Source organism: Dromiciops gliroides, chromosome 5 (assembly GCF_019393635.1).
Source record: "Dromiciops gliroides isolate mDroGli1 chromosome 5, mDroGli1.pri, whole genome shotgun sequence".
Taxonomy (NCBI): domain Eukaryota; kingdom Metazoa; phylum Chordata; class Mammalia; order Microbiotheria; family Microbiotheriidae; genus Dromiciops; species Dromiciops gliroides.
Window position 1 is genome coordinate 143,197,241 of NC_057865.1, and position 15,921 is coordinate 143,213,161.

At 37.9% G+C, this 15,921-nt stretch overlaps 1 protein-coding gene across 1 annotated transcript in view; it reads left to right on the forward strand.

The window, feature by feature from the left end:
• Positions 1 to 994: 994 nt before the first annotated feature.
• The window catches only part of LAMB4 (laminin subunit beta 4), a 131,886-nt gene continuing 116,959 nt past the window's right edge, over positions 995 to 15,921 (forward strand). Inside the window, 2 exon segments of the mRNA XM_043967584.1 lie at positions 995 to 1,028; positions 10,047 to 10,204. Of these exon segments, the coding sequence (XP_043823519.1) occupies positions 995 to 1,028; positions 10,047 to 10,204 (192 nt within the window).

Consider the following 15,921-nt stretch of genomic DNA (forward strand, 5'->3'; position numbering starts at 1 on the left):
CAAGGGACCTCAGGGATTATCTGGTCCAATTCTCTTATTTTACAAAGGAGGAAAGTGAATCCCAGAGAGGGAAGCCCAAGAACTCAATAAGCTCTTATTGAAATTGAGGCTGAACTATGGAGGAGTCAAATGTGGCCCAAATCTTATAAACTCACCAACTAATTGCTAGAGCAAGAAGAGGCCTTAGAGACCACTTGTTCTAACCCTCTTCTAAAGAGGGGGGAAAAGAAGCCCAGAGTTAGTACCAATGCAAGGACTGTAACTTGGGTCATCTGATTCCAATTCCCATGCTTTTTTCCACCAGGTTGTTGAGGTGTTCATCTTCTATGAAACAGCCAAAGTTTACTCTGTATAATCTATCTGTCAATCAACCTATTAGTATTTGGTAAGTACCTATTAAGTAAGTACCTGGGAAACTGGCAAAAACCAAAGTGTCTACCCTCAAGGAGCTTACATATCAAGGTACATAGACAACCATACACATATGAATATATCAAAAATAAGTATAAGGTTTCTGGCTGTGATTGGGGTGAAGGGGTAATGAGATGGGGAGAGGAACTTAAGAACAAGCAGCTGTTGGAAGTTGGGGGTCAGGAGGATATTCCTCAAGAAAGATCCATCCTTTTGCTCTCTTGACTTTCCTCCCCATACCTGGGTCTGCTTCAGCCTATGGCAGGGTAGGGGGCAAAGTTTCTGTGCCCACCACCTTCACTCATCTTCCTCTCCATCTTTCTCACTTGGGGAACTGGGTTTCATTCTCTCTCCCCTTTTCAGGTGTTTCTGACTCTAGGTCCAGCATTCTATTTATTACATCATGCTGTCTCCTAGTCAGGGAGCATGTCTACTGAATTTACTTGGCAGGGCAATCACACCTTTGGGTGATTAGTAAACATTATTCAAAGATGACAGTGACTGACTTTGGCAGTGACTGATTCTAACCTTAATGTTTTCTGTCACCTAGCAGCATTTCTAATAATCTTTTGGGGACAAAAGAATGAAATTTCAGCTGACCTTTTTTATCCGCCTGGGTAAGTACAAAGATTACTTTCAAAGCTCATTTCTCTGGTCCCCCCCCCCCTCCATGCAGTGCCTCAAATAATTTAGGAGAAATTTCCAAATTTCCCTGCTTTTTTCTAAACTGCATGTTTTTTATATGACTTCCCAGTTACGTAATTATTTCAAATAGTTGGAAACTCTATCCAGTTATGATCACTATCAAAACAGCAATTCCTGACAGTCCATGGTCAGCCCTTTTGAATCACTGATTTGTAAATACAATGTGTTTAAAAAAATATGAATTGGCTTTGGATAAAGTGGTTGTCCCAGTGTTGGAGGTCTGGGACAGTTTTGATGGTGGGTAGGCAAGCTGTCTCCTTCAGGTAAATGAATGCTCTGTGTTAAGGTGCTGAGTTCACTGCGCTTCTGTAATTTTTTTTTAAAGTTCAGTAACATTTGTCTGTCATTGTGATGGGTATTTTCCATAATTACTCCCATTGATCCCAAATTTTCTTCACCTTCTGTCTACTACTATATAAGTAGAATAATACCAATAATAACTGGGATCCCATGCTAAATAGTTGTTTTTTCACTGTACACACAAATATGCACATATACCCATGATCAAACACAAACTTTTACGACCTGCAAGCAAGTTTTGAGAATGAAAGTATCCTTAATTCCACCATTTTCCAGCTTTCATCTAACCATTATTCCCCAGTTGTAAGTGCCAAGTGCTTAATGAAATGTCTTAGCCCAGCATTCCTAGCATTTAAGCAGCTAGGTGGCATAGTAGATAAAATGCTAGACATAGAATCACGACCTGAATTTTAAACCTGCCTTAGATGTTTATTAGCTCTGTGAATCTTAGATCACTTAACCTCTGTCTACCTCACTCTCCTCACCTGTAAAATAGGTCTAATAATGGTATCTATCTCCCAGGGTTGTTATAAGGATCAAATGGAATAATGTATGTAAAGCAAACAAACTTAAAAGTGTTATTTACATGCTGGTGGGTGGTGGTAGAGGTAGATGGTGGAAGTAGGCCTTGCTGGAAAAACTGCTTTTTGGTTCCTTCCCAAAGCTCCCCAACACCTTCTTGTTGTCCACAAGACATCCAGGTGTGGTTTATCATCACCCTACAACAACAACAGAACCTTCTCCTTATAACCCATCCTCAGGGTGATATTAGGAACCCTGCGATAGTTCAAAAATGATGAGCTTCCAAGACAAAGAAAAAATGCTATAAACAATCACAGAATTCAAGTACCAAGGAGTTACCATCAGAATCACACACACACAAAAAAAAGTTCATCAGCTTTGGCCATTAAGAGATCATTGATCTCTCTTCTTAGCTCTTATTACTCAATTGTCTTCCCCCACTACCTCCTCTCTTTCCCTTGTCTCCCATGAAGAGGTAAGCATTCTCCTGACCAAGGATAATCCTCTGTATACATAAGTGATTCCATTCCATCCCATCTTCTCCAACAGATTGCCTCATCCATCATCCTCTCTCTCTCATTCTTCTTCAATCTCTTCCTATCTGTTGGCTCCTTCCCTACTGCATACAAACATTCTTGTCTCCTTCATCCTCAAAGGCCCTCATTTTGCCAAATCAACTTTGTAAATTCATGATTTAAAAATAATACAAATACATGAGACAAATTCAGTATAGCAGGAGGGGGAAATTATTTACAGTAGTGATTCACAGATGGGTATGGTTAACAGTGACTACTTGCTATGCTCAATTGTTTCCACATTGCTAAAGGAGCACATGTAGTAAAGAATGTCTTAAAATCAATTTTATTGATGCTTTTTATTTTATATCACAGTCATTTCTGGAAATAGTTCCCCTTCTCTTTTCTCCCATTCTTTTCCCCCACTCTTCTCTCTCAAGCAAGAAAATTTGGCCAAAAAACTCAAATTGCACATGCAAGGTTCTGATCTGATACTTTTCTCAGAGGGAAGTAGGTTTTATTATCTGTTCATAGGACTAATTTTTAAATTACTCAGAGTTTAGTTCTTGATTAGCAATTTTTCATTTTATTATTACTATAGTCATTTTGTATATTGTTCTTTTGGTTCTAATTACCTCATTTGTATTTGCATTTGGTTCACACAAAATCTTCCCACATTTTGCTAACTCATATTCATCATTTCTTACTATAAAATGATATACAATTATATTCCTATGCTATAGTTTGTAGCCTTTCCTCCGAATAAATTTATATCCACTTTGTTTCCAGTTCTTTATTACCACAAAAAATGCTACTTTGAATATTTGGTATATGCACCTTTGTATGTCTTTGACCTTCTTGGATTGCTAGATCAACTGATACTAAAAGTGTAGCCCATGTATTAAAATTTGAACCCTCTAAATTTCAGTGCTCTGGGACAAAGTCCAAGTCACCTCACCCTAATTATTATTCTGCTCCCATCCAACTAAATGTCCATTTAAATTCTTAAATAAAAATGGTGGTGGGGAGTTTATGAATTCTTTTCCAAAAAGCTGGAAAATTTTGTTCAGTACAAAATGAACTGAATACTGAAATACTTCATTTGTCTTACATTTTGACAAGGTCATAGCCTTGGAATGCCAAGAAAAAATTAAAATAAAGTACAGAAGAAGCAATAAAAACTTTAAATATACTAGGCTCTCTTGGCTTTTGAGACACTGGATGAAAGACAAAAGCTTTCTTTGTTATCTAGCAATACATTTTGTTCTATTCAGAAAGCTAATGTGTTGTGTGGACCTGAAGTGAGCTGCAGAGAACCATGATTTTGTATATAGGTATACCTAGTTTCCTGAAAAAAAATAAACTTAAAATATGCATCCTTACAAAATATATAAATGCATATTTTTTCATTTTACAAAAGGATTTACCACTATGTGCTTTTAAAATAACTATTTCTTCTAAGTGCATTTGTTGAAGTACTTTGATATTTTAAAACAACAACACTGTTGAGATGCAATTTTTTCGGGAGCACATACACATCTGTATTCTCTAGGTAAAACCCATCATTGCTGACATAAAAAAGCCAAATGTTTTAGAAAAATAAAATCTACCCAGAAAATCATAACTGAGCCTATGTCCAGACTTGAAACTTTCACTACTTATGGTCACCTCTCCCCCAAACAACATTGCATATTAGTATTTCGCATAAACACTCATAAACTCATGTAAATAAATGTTTCTAGTTTTCATCATGATCCTGGTATAGTTTCATTTCTGAGGAACAAACATTTTTATTGGAGCAAGTTTGGCCAAGCCGAGTTGTAAAAACAGGCAAAGCCTCAAAGGCTCCCATTCCAGCAGAAGAATTCAGGATGGAACTTGCCTAAAAGGGCAAAACCCTGGGAGGGAAGTCTTACTTAATCTAAATGCAGCAATAACACATTTGCTTTGCCTGAACTTTTTTGAATAGCCCTGTCCAAATGGATCTCCTATCCGACTCCTAGCTTCTAGCTTAATGCATCTTAAGTGCTCCCTCAGGACAGCAAAAGGAGACCCAGGTTAGATGGGGCAACACAGGGTAGTGGTCACTTTTGACAGCACAAACAACACAGGAAAATTCAGTAGGAAGAGAAGGTTGCACTGATCCTGAATCAAGATAATGTGAAGTTTCTTCATATCCTTAAATTGCAAAAGAGATTTTTTAAAAATCAGGCATAAATCTGGATTCAAAATTGTTAGGGAAAAGATTTTAAAGATGGAAACTCAGCCCACTAGGCTACCATTTTGGAAATGTATGGTGGGAATTAGAGGCAATCCAATTTAATCAACAAGTATTGATTAAGTACCTACTATGTGCCAGATACTGAGGTAGGCGACAAGGCATGATATATAGAATGGTGGACTTGGACCCAAGAAGATCTAAATTCAAACCCTACCTCTGATACTTATTACCTATGTGACACTGGGCAAATCATTAAATTTTTACATGCCTCAGAGAACTTCTTAGGACTTATCTATGAAGTTATATTCCTATTGATGGAGAAATTGCATGGAGCTATCAAGAAGAGGTTAATGTATAGAAAATAACCATTTATGTGTATGTATTATTTTGCAATAATTAATTTTCAACATGAAATCACTTATATACAGAATTGGAATACCTCAGTGTCAAATCACTTTTGGGGGGGGGGGGGCAATGAGGGTTAAGTGGCTTGGCCAGGGTCACAAACTAGTAAGTATCAATTATCTGAGTTGGAATTTGAACTCAGGTCCTCCTGAATCCAGGGCCAGTGCACTATCCACTGCACTACCTACATTGCCCCTGTCAATTCACTTTTTACTCTTAAAGAAATGAAGGCACATAGAAAAAAAAAACAGATCTTGTCTCACAATCTCAATTCCTCTATGCAACTAAGTACTACTCCTCTCACCTGCTCAGAATACCATTGCCTATAAATTTGCAGGACTCTAAAAGTAATATACAAAAGGCAGATTGTCACATAGGCCAAAACTCAGAATTAAAATAGCTTGTGTTTTGGCTGTGTGATCTTTGCCTTTTTTGTTGTGCAGTCGTTTCAATCATATCTGGCTCTTTATGACCCAATTTGGGGTTTTCTTGGCAAAAATGATAGAGTGGTTTGTCATTTCCTGCTCTAGCTTATTTTAGAGATGAGGAAACTGAGGCAAACAGGGTTAAGTGACTTGCACAGGGTCAGATAGCTAGTAAGTGCCTGAGGCTGGATTTGAACTCAGATCTTCCTGACTTCAGGCCTTCCACTCTATCGTCTGTGCCACCTAGCTGCTGATCTTTGTCATATCTTCACAGGTTTAGGTTATCTTATCTTCTTTAAATTTCTATGTTTACAATATAGGTAAGTTACCGCCAGATGAATGGTAGTGCTTTGGTTGTCGATTCATGAAATGAACAGTTAGGCAATATGGTAGAGGGTAAAGGTCATTGGCACCACAGTCAGGACTTGTGTGGCCTTTAGCAAGTCAATTAACTTCAGACCTAAAGGTTTTTCATCTGTAAAATAACAGAGTTGGACCATATGGCTTCTAAAGTTCTTTCTAATGTTGGATCTCTGATCTATAAACATGTTAATTGGGTTGAAGACGATAGTGTGCTTTTCAATATAAGCATGCATTTTAAATAAAAATACAACTTTTTGTTAAATAAACATAAGAATTAAGATAGAATCAAAGAACTGTTGAACCTTAAATCTCAAGTCCAATCCCTTCATCTCACTGACGAGGCAGCAAAAGCCCAGATAACTTGAGTGCAGGGTCATTGGGTTATTTCAAAGATGTCATTTTGAGTAAGAGTAAAAGAAATATGAACACCAATGCACCATCATGAATCTTTATTCTCAATAACTACTTAATCTAATTCTGGTTAATTTTCCTTTTTCCTCTTTTTATACCTTTCAGTGATTTCATCAGAACCCTAGCTTCTCTCCTGAGCCTCCAGTACTGCAGCACCAACTACCTATTAGATATTTCCAACTAGATGTCCTGTAGACATCTCAAACTCAATATGAACAAAACAGAATTTATCATCTTCCCTCTCAATCCCACCCCTCTTAGTAATGTCTCCATTATTGTCTAGTCACCCAGATTTTGACCCTCAGAATCATTTTCACCTCTTTACTTTCCCTTATCCCTGTGTCCAGTCAGTTGACTAGTCTTGTTGGATTTGCCTCCATGATATCTTCTGCATACATCCCCTTCTCTCCACTCACATGACTAAGATCCTAGTTCAGATAACCATTCCCCTTCACTTGCATTATTGAAATAGGAAGGAAGGAAAGTTCCTGATTTCTGCCAGGCATCGTGCTAAGCACTTTATAGTATTATCATATTTAATTTTTATAACAACCCTAGGAAGAAGGCGCTTTCATATCCTCATTTTATAGATGTGAACTGAGTAAACATGATCATTTCTAGTAAACTAAGGATGACAGAACTTAAGCAGCTTGTCCAGGGACGCATAGCTTGTGACTGTCTAGAGTGAGATTTTTAACTCTTGCCTTCCTGACTCCAGGCCCTGCCTCAGGTCTCACCCTATTTGAAGGCCACTTTCCACTCAGCTTCCAAAGTGATTTTCCTAAAGCACAAATGTGACTGTGTTAATTAGCAAACTTCAATGGTTCCCTCTTGTTTCTAGGATTAAATATAAACTCCTCTTTTAAATATTTAAAAGGCATCACAACCTAATTACAACCTACCTTCTTGCTGTTCCTCCCACATGACATTCCATGTATCTGATGCCTGGAATGCCCTCCACCCTCATACCTCCTTCTAAGAATCCCTAAATTCCTTCAAAGCTCAGATCAAGAGCCACCTCCTAGAAGTTCTTTCCTCATTCCCTCCTTGCTGCCCCCCCCCCCCCCCGCCAGCTGCTAGAGCTTTCCTGTCCATTAAAATTACTTTGTATTTGCTTTATATAGTCTTTGCATAGCATCTACTGCATATTCCATTTCCCCTGATGGCCGAGATTATTTGGATTTTTGTCCTTGTATTCACATTGCCTATCATAATGCATCATTTATAATAATAAGTAATGTGTTTATTGATTTTGTTTTTCTCACTGATGATACTGGAAGAACCAGGCCCTCAAAAGCTTTTATAATTTTGGGGGAGGGGGCAGGGCAATGAGGGTTAAGTGACTTGCCCAGGGTCACACAGCTAGTTAAGTGTCATGTGTCTGAGGCCGGATTTGAACTCAGGGAGTCCTGAATCCAGGGCCGATGCTTTATCCACTGCGCCACCTAGCTTTTATAATTTTACTATAATTTCTTCTATCTTTGCACAGGTGCTTTAAATACAAATTTTAAAAGCAGAAATAATTTTCTTTTAAAGTAAAAATTTTCATCCCACAATATCTATTTTCTTTACCTCACAGATTAAAAAAAAAAATAATTCACTGCCTCAAACCGATGCAGCTTGGTTTTTCGAAGTCATCTTAAGTTCCCTAAACAAATTTAATTTACCCTGAACCTTTCATTGGAATTGAAAGTTAACACTATAACTTCAATGATTTAGGACAACTTGTCACCAAAAAAAAACCCCCATTTAAGTGTTTTTTTTACTACAGCCTTTGAACCTTCTTAGCCAGGACAAAATCTTGAAGTGCATATCTATAATTTGTCAGGGTAAGGCCATGTTTGCATTCCAAGTTCTTTGCTAACATCTATTGCTTCATTTGTCCTTTATGACAAAGCAGAAAAATTATAGTCATGAGACACATAGGCAGCACAGTAGTATAATGAATACCTTTGATTTTCTTTTGTCATTCAGTTGCTTCTAAGTTGTTCCAAGTTAAGCACTCCCCCATATCTCTAAAAATCAACAATATGGTGTTCAGGAATGATGTTCCAAGGGCTTCTAGGTGATGCAGTGGATAGAATGCCAGGCCTAAAGTCAGGAAGATTCATCTTCCTGAGTTCAAATCCTGCCTCAGACACTCAGTAGCTGTGTGACCCTGGGCAAGTTACTTAATCCTGTTTGCCTCAGTTTCCTCACCTGTAAAATGAGCTGGAAAAAGAAATAGCAAACCATTCTAGTGCCTTTGCCAAGAAAACCCCAAATGGGGTGATGAAGAGTCAGCGACTTAGACACAACTAAACAACAATGGTGTACCATTACCCATTTCTGATTTTTTAAAGTATCATCACATAATATTTTAAAACATGCTTAAATAGAATATAATTTCAAGAACGGACATGCAAAACAATTTCTTATAGGTAAATACTTCAAGCGAAGATGGTGATATTTGCTCCCAATTCTTTTACCTCAATTATAAAGGAATCCTTTTGTGGTGATGGTATTAGGCTGTATATGAATCCCCAGATAATATAGACTAAACCCTATATTTATATTATATAGACTAATCATATTTATAATTATAATATCTTTATGTAGACTGAGCCCTATATTTATGAGCCTTTACTTTTTCTGATTCAGAGAGCATAAGTTGACCCATGGCATATCTGAGTCTGTATAGTAAATGATTTGAATTGTTCACAAGAAAATTATATAATCCATTTTAGAATATAAGTTTCTTAAGAGTAGAGATTACGGGGCAGCTAGGTGGTGCAGTGGTTAGAGCACCGGCCCTGGATTCAGGAGGACCTGAGTTCAAATCCAGCCTCAGACACTTAACACTTACTAGCTGTGTGACCCTGTGCAAGTCACTTAACCCCAATTACCTCAGAAAAAAAAAAAAAACAAAAAAGAGTAGAGATTATTTCATTGTTTGTGTTTGTATCCCTAGCTCCTAATACAGTGAATGGAACATAGTAGGTGTCTCATAAATGATTGAATTAAAGGCAGCTATGTGGCTCAGTGGATAGAGTGCTAGGCCTAGAATCAGTAAGATCTGAGTTCAAATCTGATCTCAGACACTTACTAGCTGTGTGACTTCTGGCAATACACTCAACCTCTCTTTGCTTTAATCTGCTGGAAAATCACATGGCAAACTACTCCAGTATCTTTGCCAAGAAAACCCCATAAACAGTAAGGTCCAGGAAGTCATGAAGAGTCAGATATGACTCAACAACAACAATAAATAAATGCTTACTGATTGACTGATGATAAACACACCAACAACTTTTATAACAGATGGAATTAAATATCTACTAAGATCTCTATTTTTTCCAGTCTTTTCAGTCATGTCTGATTCTGTGTGACCCCAATTGGAGTTTTCTTGGCAATGTAGACTGAGTAGTTTGTCATTTCCTTCTCCAGTTCATTTTTACAATGAGGAACTGAAGCAAACAGGGTTAAGTGACTTGCCCAGGGTCACACAGCTAGTAAGTGTCTGAGGCCAGATTTGAAATCAGGAAGATAAATCTTCCTGACCCTAGGTCTGGCATTCTATCCACTGAGCCACCTAGCTTCCCTGAAATCTCTGTATTAGTCCCCACTGATCATCCTACAGTGGCACTGAAGAACTAATTCCCAACTGATCAAGTAAAAATAGCATTAAAAAGAAGCAGTGTATTAATATCCCATATTAATTAGCTAGTCCTCCAGACCATGCTGTCCTTTAGGGTGTGTTCTGTTCACAGCTTTGTTTCTTTTGGGTTCAAGTGCTGTTTAGCCTCTCAGAAGCTCAAGATGACTGCAGCAGTGGCTCTTGTCATCCAATCGTTGGTGATCTCCTAGTGGGTCGAAGTGGCCAGCTGACAGCCTCTTCTACCTGTGGATTGGATGGACCACAGAAATACTGTGTCATAGGATACTTGGAGGTAAGGTGGTTCTTATTTATTTATGGAGAAATTATTAGTGAACTGGAGAGTTTTTCCAGGATGCCTATAGCCATGCCAAAAAAAGACAAAAGTAAATGATACAATCTTCATCCAAGTAGAAAGAAATGCTGCCAGGAAACACCAAACTACAAGACAGTCTTGATTAACCAGCATGCTTGAGAATGAAATCATGAGATGATAGATTTAGGGCTTAGAAGGACCTTAGAGTTTCAACCCACTCCCTTCATTTTATTTATTTATTTTTGTTTTGGTTTAACATTAAAAACATTTACACATTACCCCCTTCATGGGATGTCTCTTGTAACAAAATAAAACAGTTAAATAAAATTTCTAATACAATGACCTCATCTGAAACTTCAAGCAGCACTGCACATTTGTACCCTCTCCACCTCTCTATTTCTTTTTTGCGAGGCAACGGGGGTTAAGTGACTTGCTCAGGGTCACACAGCTAGTAAATGTCAAGTGTCTGAGTCCAGATTTGAACTCAGGTCCTCCTGAATCCAGGGCCGGTGCTTTATCTACTGTGCCACCTAGCTGCCCCCTCTATTTTTAAAAATTAACAGAAATCTACTTATTTTCTCTCTCTCCCTCTCCTCATCCCATTGAAAGAAAAGGGAGGGGCAATCAAATTTCTTATAATATGCATCGTCAAGCAAAACAAATCCCCTCCAAAGGCTGCATACAAAACTAGGTATGGCTCATTCTATGCCCTAAACCCATCCATCATCCCTCTGTATCGGATAGCAGATTTCATCATCAGTTGTATGAAATTGTGAATGGTCATTGTATCGATCGTGGTTCTAGCAGCTTTCAAAGTTGTTTGTTTTTATAATTTTGTATAAATTGTTCTCCTGGTTCTGCTCATTTCATACCTATTTGGTTCACAGAATTCCTCAAAATTGTTCATTTTTATAGCGTTGATATTAGAAAAATTGTTCTTCAGATTCTGCTTACTTCACTCTGCATCACTTCATATATCATCCCATGTGTTTTTGACATCATCTACTTTCTCATTTCTTATACTACAATAATACTCTGTCATGTTCATATGCCGCAACTTATTTGGCCCTTCCTCAATTATTGAACAACTTCTTAGTTTCCAGGGTTTTTTTTGTCACCACAAAAAATTGCTCTAAATATCTTTATCCATATGGGACCTTTTCCTCTGATCTCTTTTGACTACAAGCCTGTTTAGTGACTTTCTGTGTATAATTCCAAATTGCTTTCTTGAATGGTTATACTCACTGACAGCTCCACTAATAGTTCATCAATATGTGTGTTTTCCCAGTCTTTCCAACATTTACAGTTTTCCTCTTTTTGTCATCTTTGCAATTCTGTTGGGCATGATGTGGAACCTCAGAATTGCTTTAATTTACATTTCTCTAATTAATAGTGATTGAAGCAATTTTTCACATGGCTATAAATAGCCTGGGTTTCTTCCCTTAAGAAATATTCATAGGGGCAGCTAGGTGTCACAGTGGATAGAGCACCGGCCCTGGATTCAGGAGTACCTGAGTTCAAATCCAGCCTCAGACACTTAACACTTACTAGCTGTGTGACCCTGGGCAAGTCACTTAACCCCAATTGCCTCACTAAAAAAAAAAAAAAAAGAAAAGAACTATTCATATCCTTAGACTATTTGTCAATTGATGAATGGTTCTTTTTCTTATAAATTCTAATCTGTTTCTCATATATTTTGAAAGTAAGACTTTTACCAGAGAAACTTGCAGCAAAGACTCTCCTCTAGTTTATTGTTTCTCTTTTAATCTTGATTTTATTAAATTATTGGTGCAAAAACTTTTGAATTTTATGTAATCAAAATGATTTATTTAATCTTCTATGTCCCTCTCTATTCCATGTTTGGGAGTGAACTTTTCTCCTATGCATAGCTCTAATAAGTTATTAACCCTCTTGTGTTACCGGTGAGGAGCTGAAGTTGGGAGAGGTTATATGGTTTGTGATAGGTGATATGAATAGGAAGTATCAGAAGTGGGATTTGAACCCAGGTCCTTGGCTCCAAATTCTGTTCCACAATGCTCCTTCTTGATGGTCTGCTCAATTTTCATTTCTGTTTCCACTCCTCCAAGTGGACTCGAAAATCTTTTTCATGTGAATCCTAGTTGAAAATTCTTCTAAAATCCACTGCTCTACTTTTCTAATCTTAGTAAGCCCAGTACAGTGAACTTAATTAAATCTTCCCTTAGTGATTGAAGATCTTGTAGTGCCTCTAGGTCATCACAGTGGATATTAGTTCTCTGTACACCTTTCCTCTGATTACCTTCCATCTACTCTGCATATGTCTTGTATGTGCCTAGTTATTTCCATGTTCTTTTTCCACATTAGAATGTGAGTTCCTTCAGGGCAGGGACTGTTTACGCCTTTCTTTGTATCCCCAGTGCTTACTTAGCACAGTGTAAATTCAAAATGCTTGTTGACTGACTGGTTACATAGCACCATCATGGAGATGGTATAGATTAGATTTATTGTATACTACATTGGAAGGTCTTTTTGCTCCAAGCCTCTTTTGTTTTGTTTTGTGTTATTGGCTGCTAGCAGCACAGTGGATAGAGTACTGGACCTGAAGTCAGGAAGAATTTTCTTCCTGAGTTCAAATCCATCTTCAGACACTAGCTGAGTGACCTTGGGCAAGTCACTTAACCCTGTTTGCCTCAGTTTCCTCATCTCTAAAATGAACTGGAGAAGGAAATGGCACATCACCCCAATATTTTTACCAAGAAAACCTCAAATGGGGTTACAAAGTCAAACACAACTGAAAAGCAACTGAAATGAATTTCTTTTGTTTTGTCCAAGAAATCTCTGGCAAGAGTTGGTTTTCTCATCATTTATCCCCTTTCTCTAAAAAAAAAAATGAGTTCAGGAAAAAACAAAAACCAGGTAATTGGGTAGGCAAAGGAAAGATCAATCAGATTAGCAGTCAAGCAAGCATTCATTAAGCGCTTACCATTAAGCACTGTCCTGGGTGCTGAGGATATGAAGACAAAAGTGAAACACCCCCTACCTTCTGGGAGATTATGTTCTGTCTGAAGTTAAGACATATTCTGTCTGAAGTTAAGACATATATATATGCAAAATATGTAGAAAATAAGTACAAGACAAGGGGCAGTATTAACATTTAGGAATATGAGGAAAGGCTTCATGTATAAGGTGGCACTTAAGCTGAGTTTTGAAGGAAACTAGGGATCCTAAGAGGCAAAGGAGAGGAGAAAGTAATTCCAAGCATTTCTAGCCATTCTACAGATAGACAAGAGATACAGTATTTCTTCTAAGGAACAATAAGGAGACCAGATTAGGAGGGCCATGGAGCACATGAAGGGGAGTCATAGGTTGTAAAGTAATGCATTGTGAAAGGCTTTAAATATCAGTGTTTCTATTTGAGCCTAAATGTAATAGGGAGCAATTGAAGTTTATTGTAAGGGAGTGACACGATCAGACCTGTTCTATAGGAATATCACTGGCAGTTGGGTGAAGAATGACTCAGACAAGGTACTCTAGGGATATCTGAGGAGGGAGAGAACACTTTCATATGGAGATATTGGAGAAGTCTACACAGAGGAAGTGGCATCTGAGCTGAATCAGTAATTCAGTTTCCATAGTAGTCTAGAGTTCAGTAGCAACAGATTGCATTGCTTTGGCTGTTTTTGCATCTAACATTGGAAGCATTTAACATCACAGAAGGAGCTCTCAGCAGAGCTTTGATTTGGTCTTTTATGCCATTTGCATAAAACAGCAATAACTCATATTTCCAAAGCACCTTAAAGATTATAAACTGCTTTCCCCACAAGAGTTCCATGAGATAGGTAGAGCAAAGATTATTATTCTCATTTTACAGGTAAGAAACTGAAGCCCAGGGAAGTTATATGATTGCCCAAGGTCACACAGCTAGCAAATGTTTAGGTCAGGAATTAAATATAGATCTTCTGGCTCTAAGATCAGTGCACTTTCTACCACACAACACTGTTTGGATACTTTATTAGTTTGGCGTCAATTACTTATTAAGTTTCTATGGTTCTCCACTCCTATTGTAAGTTCCCTATTACCAGAACTCTTCAAATGGAACCCGAGTGATCACTTATCAGAGATAATATAGAAAGTTTTGGCAGGGAGGGGTGGAAATTGGACCACTCTTAATCATAAGTAGCCAACAAGAGTGGCTCATTCTTCTTCACGAACATTTTTACTAGTACAGTCATCTTATCAGAGACACAGAGGAGGTAAGGTTCTGAGATCTCTGGAACACAACATTCATTATCGAGTCTTAGTGACAGGAATGTTCACTTTCTATCTTAAATGATAGTACATAATAATAGCAGACATTTATATAGTGCTTTAAAGTTTATAAAATGTCGCACTTATATTGTTTGAGCCTCACAACAACCCTGTGAGCTAAGTACTACAGATAGAGTTATAACTATTTTACAGGTGAGAAAAATGAAGTCCAGGAAGAAAAAATGGCTTTAGGGTGGTCATACAGCTAGGAAATGATTGTTGTTCTTTCTGACTCCGAGTCCAGTATTCTATTCATTATGGTTTGTTGCTTTTCTGTCCAGGTCCCAAGCCTCCATTGGCACAAGGTAGCCAGAGGTAGCAATGGTCTTGCTCTTGAAAACAACTTTTGGAAATTAAAATTTTTTTTCCTGTATTGCTCTTTGAAGTAACATGCAATTGTTTATTGTTCCCAGAAATTATGGTCCTCCCTCTCTCTCTCCCTCCCTCCCCCCCTCTCTCACACACACACACACAATTCCATAAGGATGATGCACATATCCACAAAAGACAGTAATCTATGCCAGATACCAAAAGTTTCCTATTTATGAGACTATAAACTCAAACCATTTCCATAACAAAATGAACAAACTTAGAAACTCTGGACTTCAGAAATCAGAACCTTCAAATTGTTATAAGCCAGAAATTAGGGCTTGTTGTGGTTTACAAAGAATTCTACAGACCCAAAGAATGGGAGAAAAGATTTGACTTGTCATGGGACAAAACAGAGGATTACAAGCTTCAGCAACAAATGGAATCTGGCAGCTGGTACAATGCAGACAAGCATTTGCTTGTCTTTCTCAGAACAGGAGGACTGTTTATGTAGGCTGCCTATCTGTAAAGTTGAGGCTATTAGTCAATTCTTACCTGGGTTTCTTATCATTTTAGTCATTGATGGAACTTTAACTCTTGGTCAATAGAGTGGGTTTGGGGAAATGGAGAATGATTCAATGTATTCTCTGTGTCCTAGGCTGTATTTTACTCACAGTCCATCAAAAGGATCTCTGGGTCCTACATGGTTCATCCCTTTGACTGCAGTATTTTTCTGGCATTGTCGGAGTTGTCCCGACAGGCTAAGGTTCTAAGTCATTCTTGAAGATGACCAGGGGAGATAGTTCCCATATTCCTTACTGCTTATTCTATTGTGCATTACACAAACACATACACATACACACACACACCACCACCACCACCCTATGAAATTGTCCAATGAAGTGTATGTGTCTGGGAACCCACAAACGTGTGTGTTTGAGTATTGACAAATAACACACAGATTCTTTATGGCAAATTTGTTACACTGAAAGAATTTCAAAACCCCACTATACCCCCAAGGGGAACCAAAAATAAACCACAACTAAATAAAGCAAAGCCACGAAGAGAAGATGCTCTACTTCAGGAGTTTTTAATTTGTG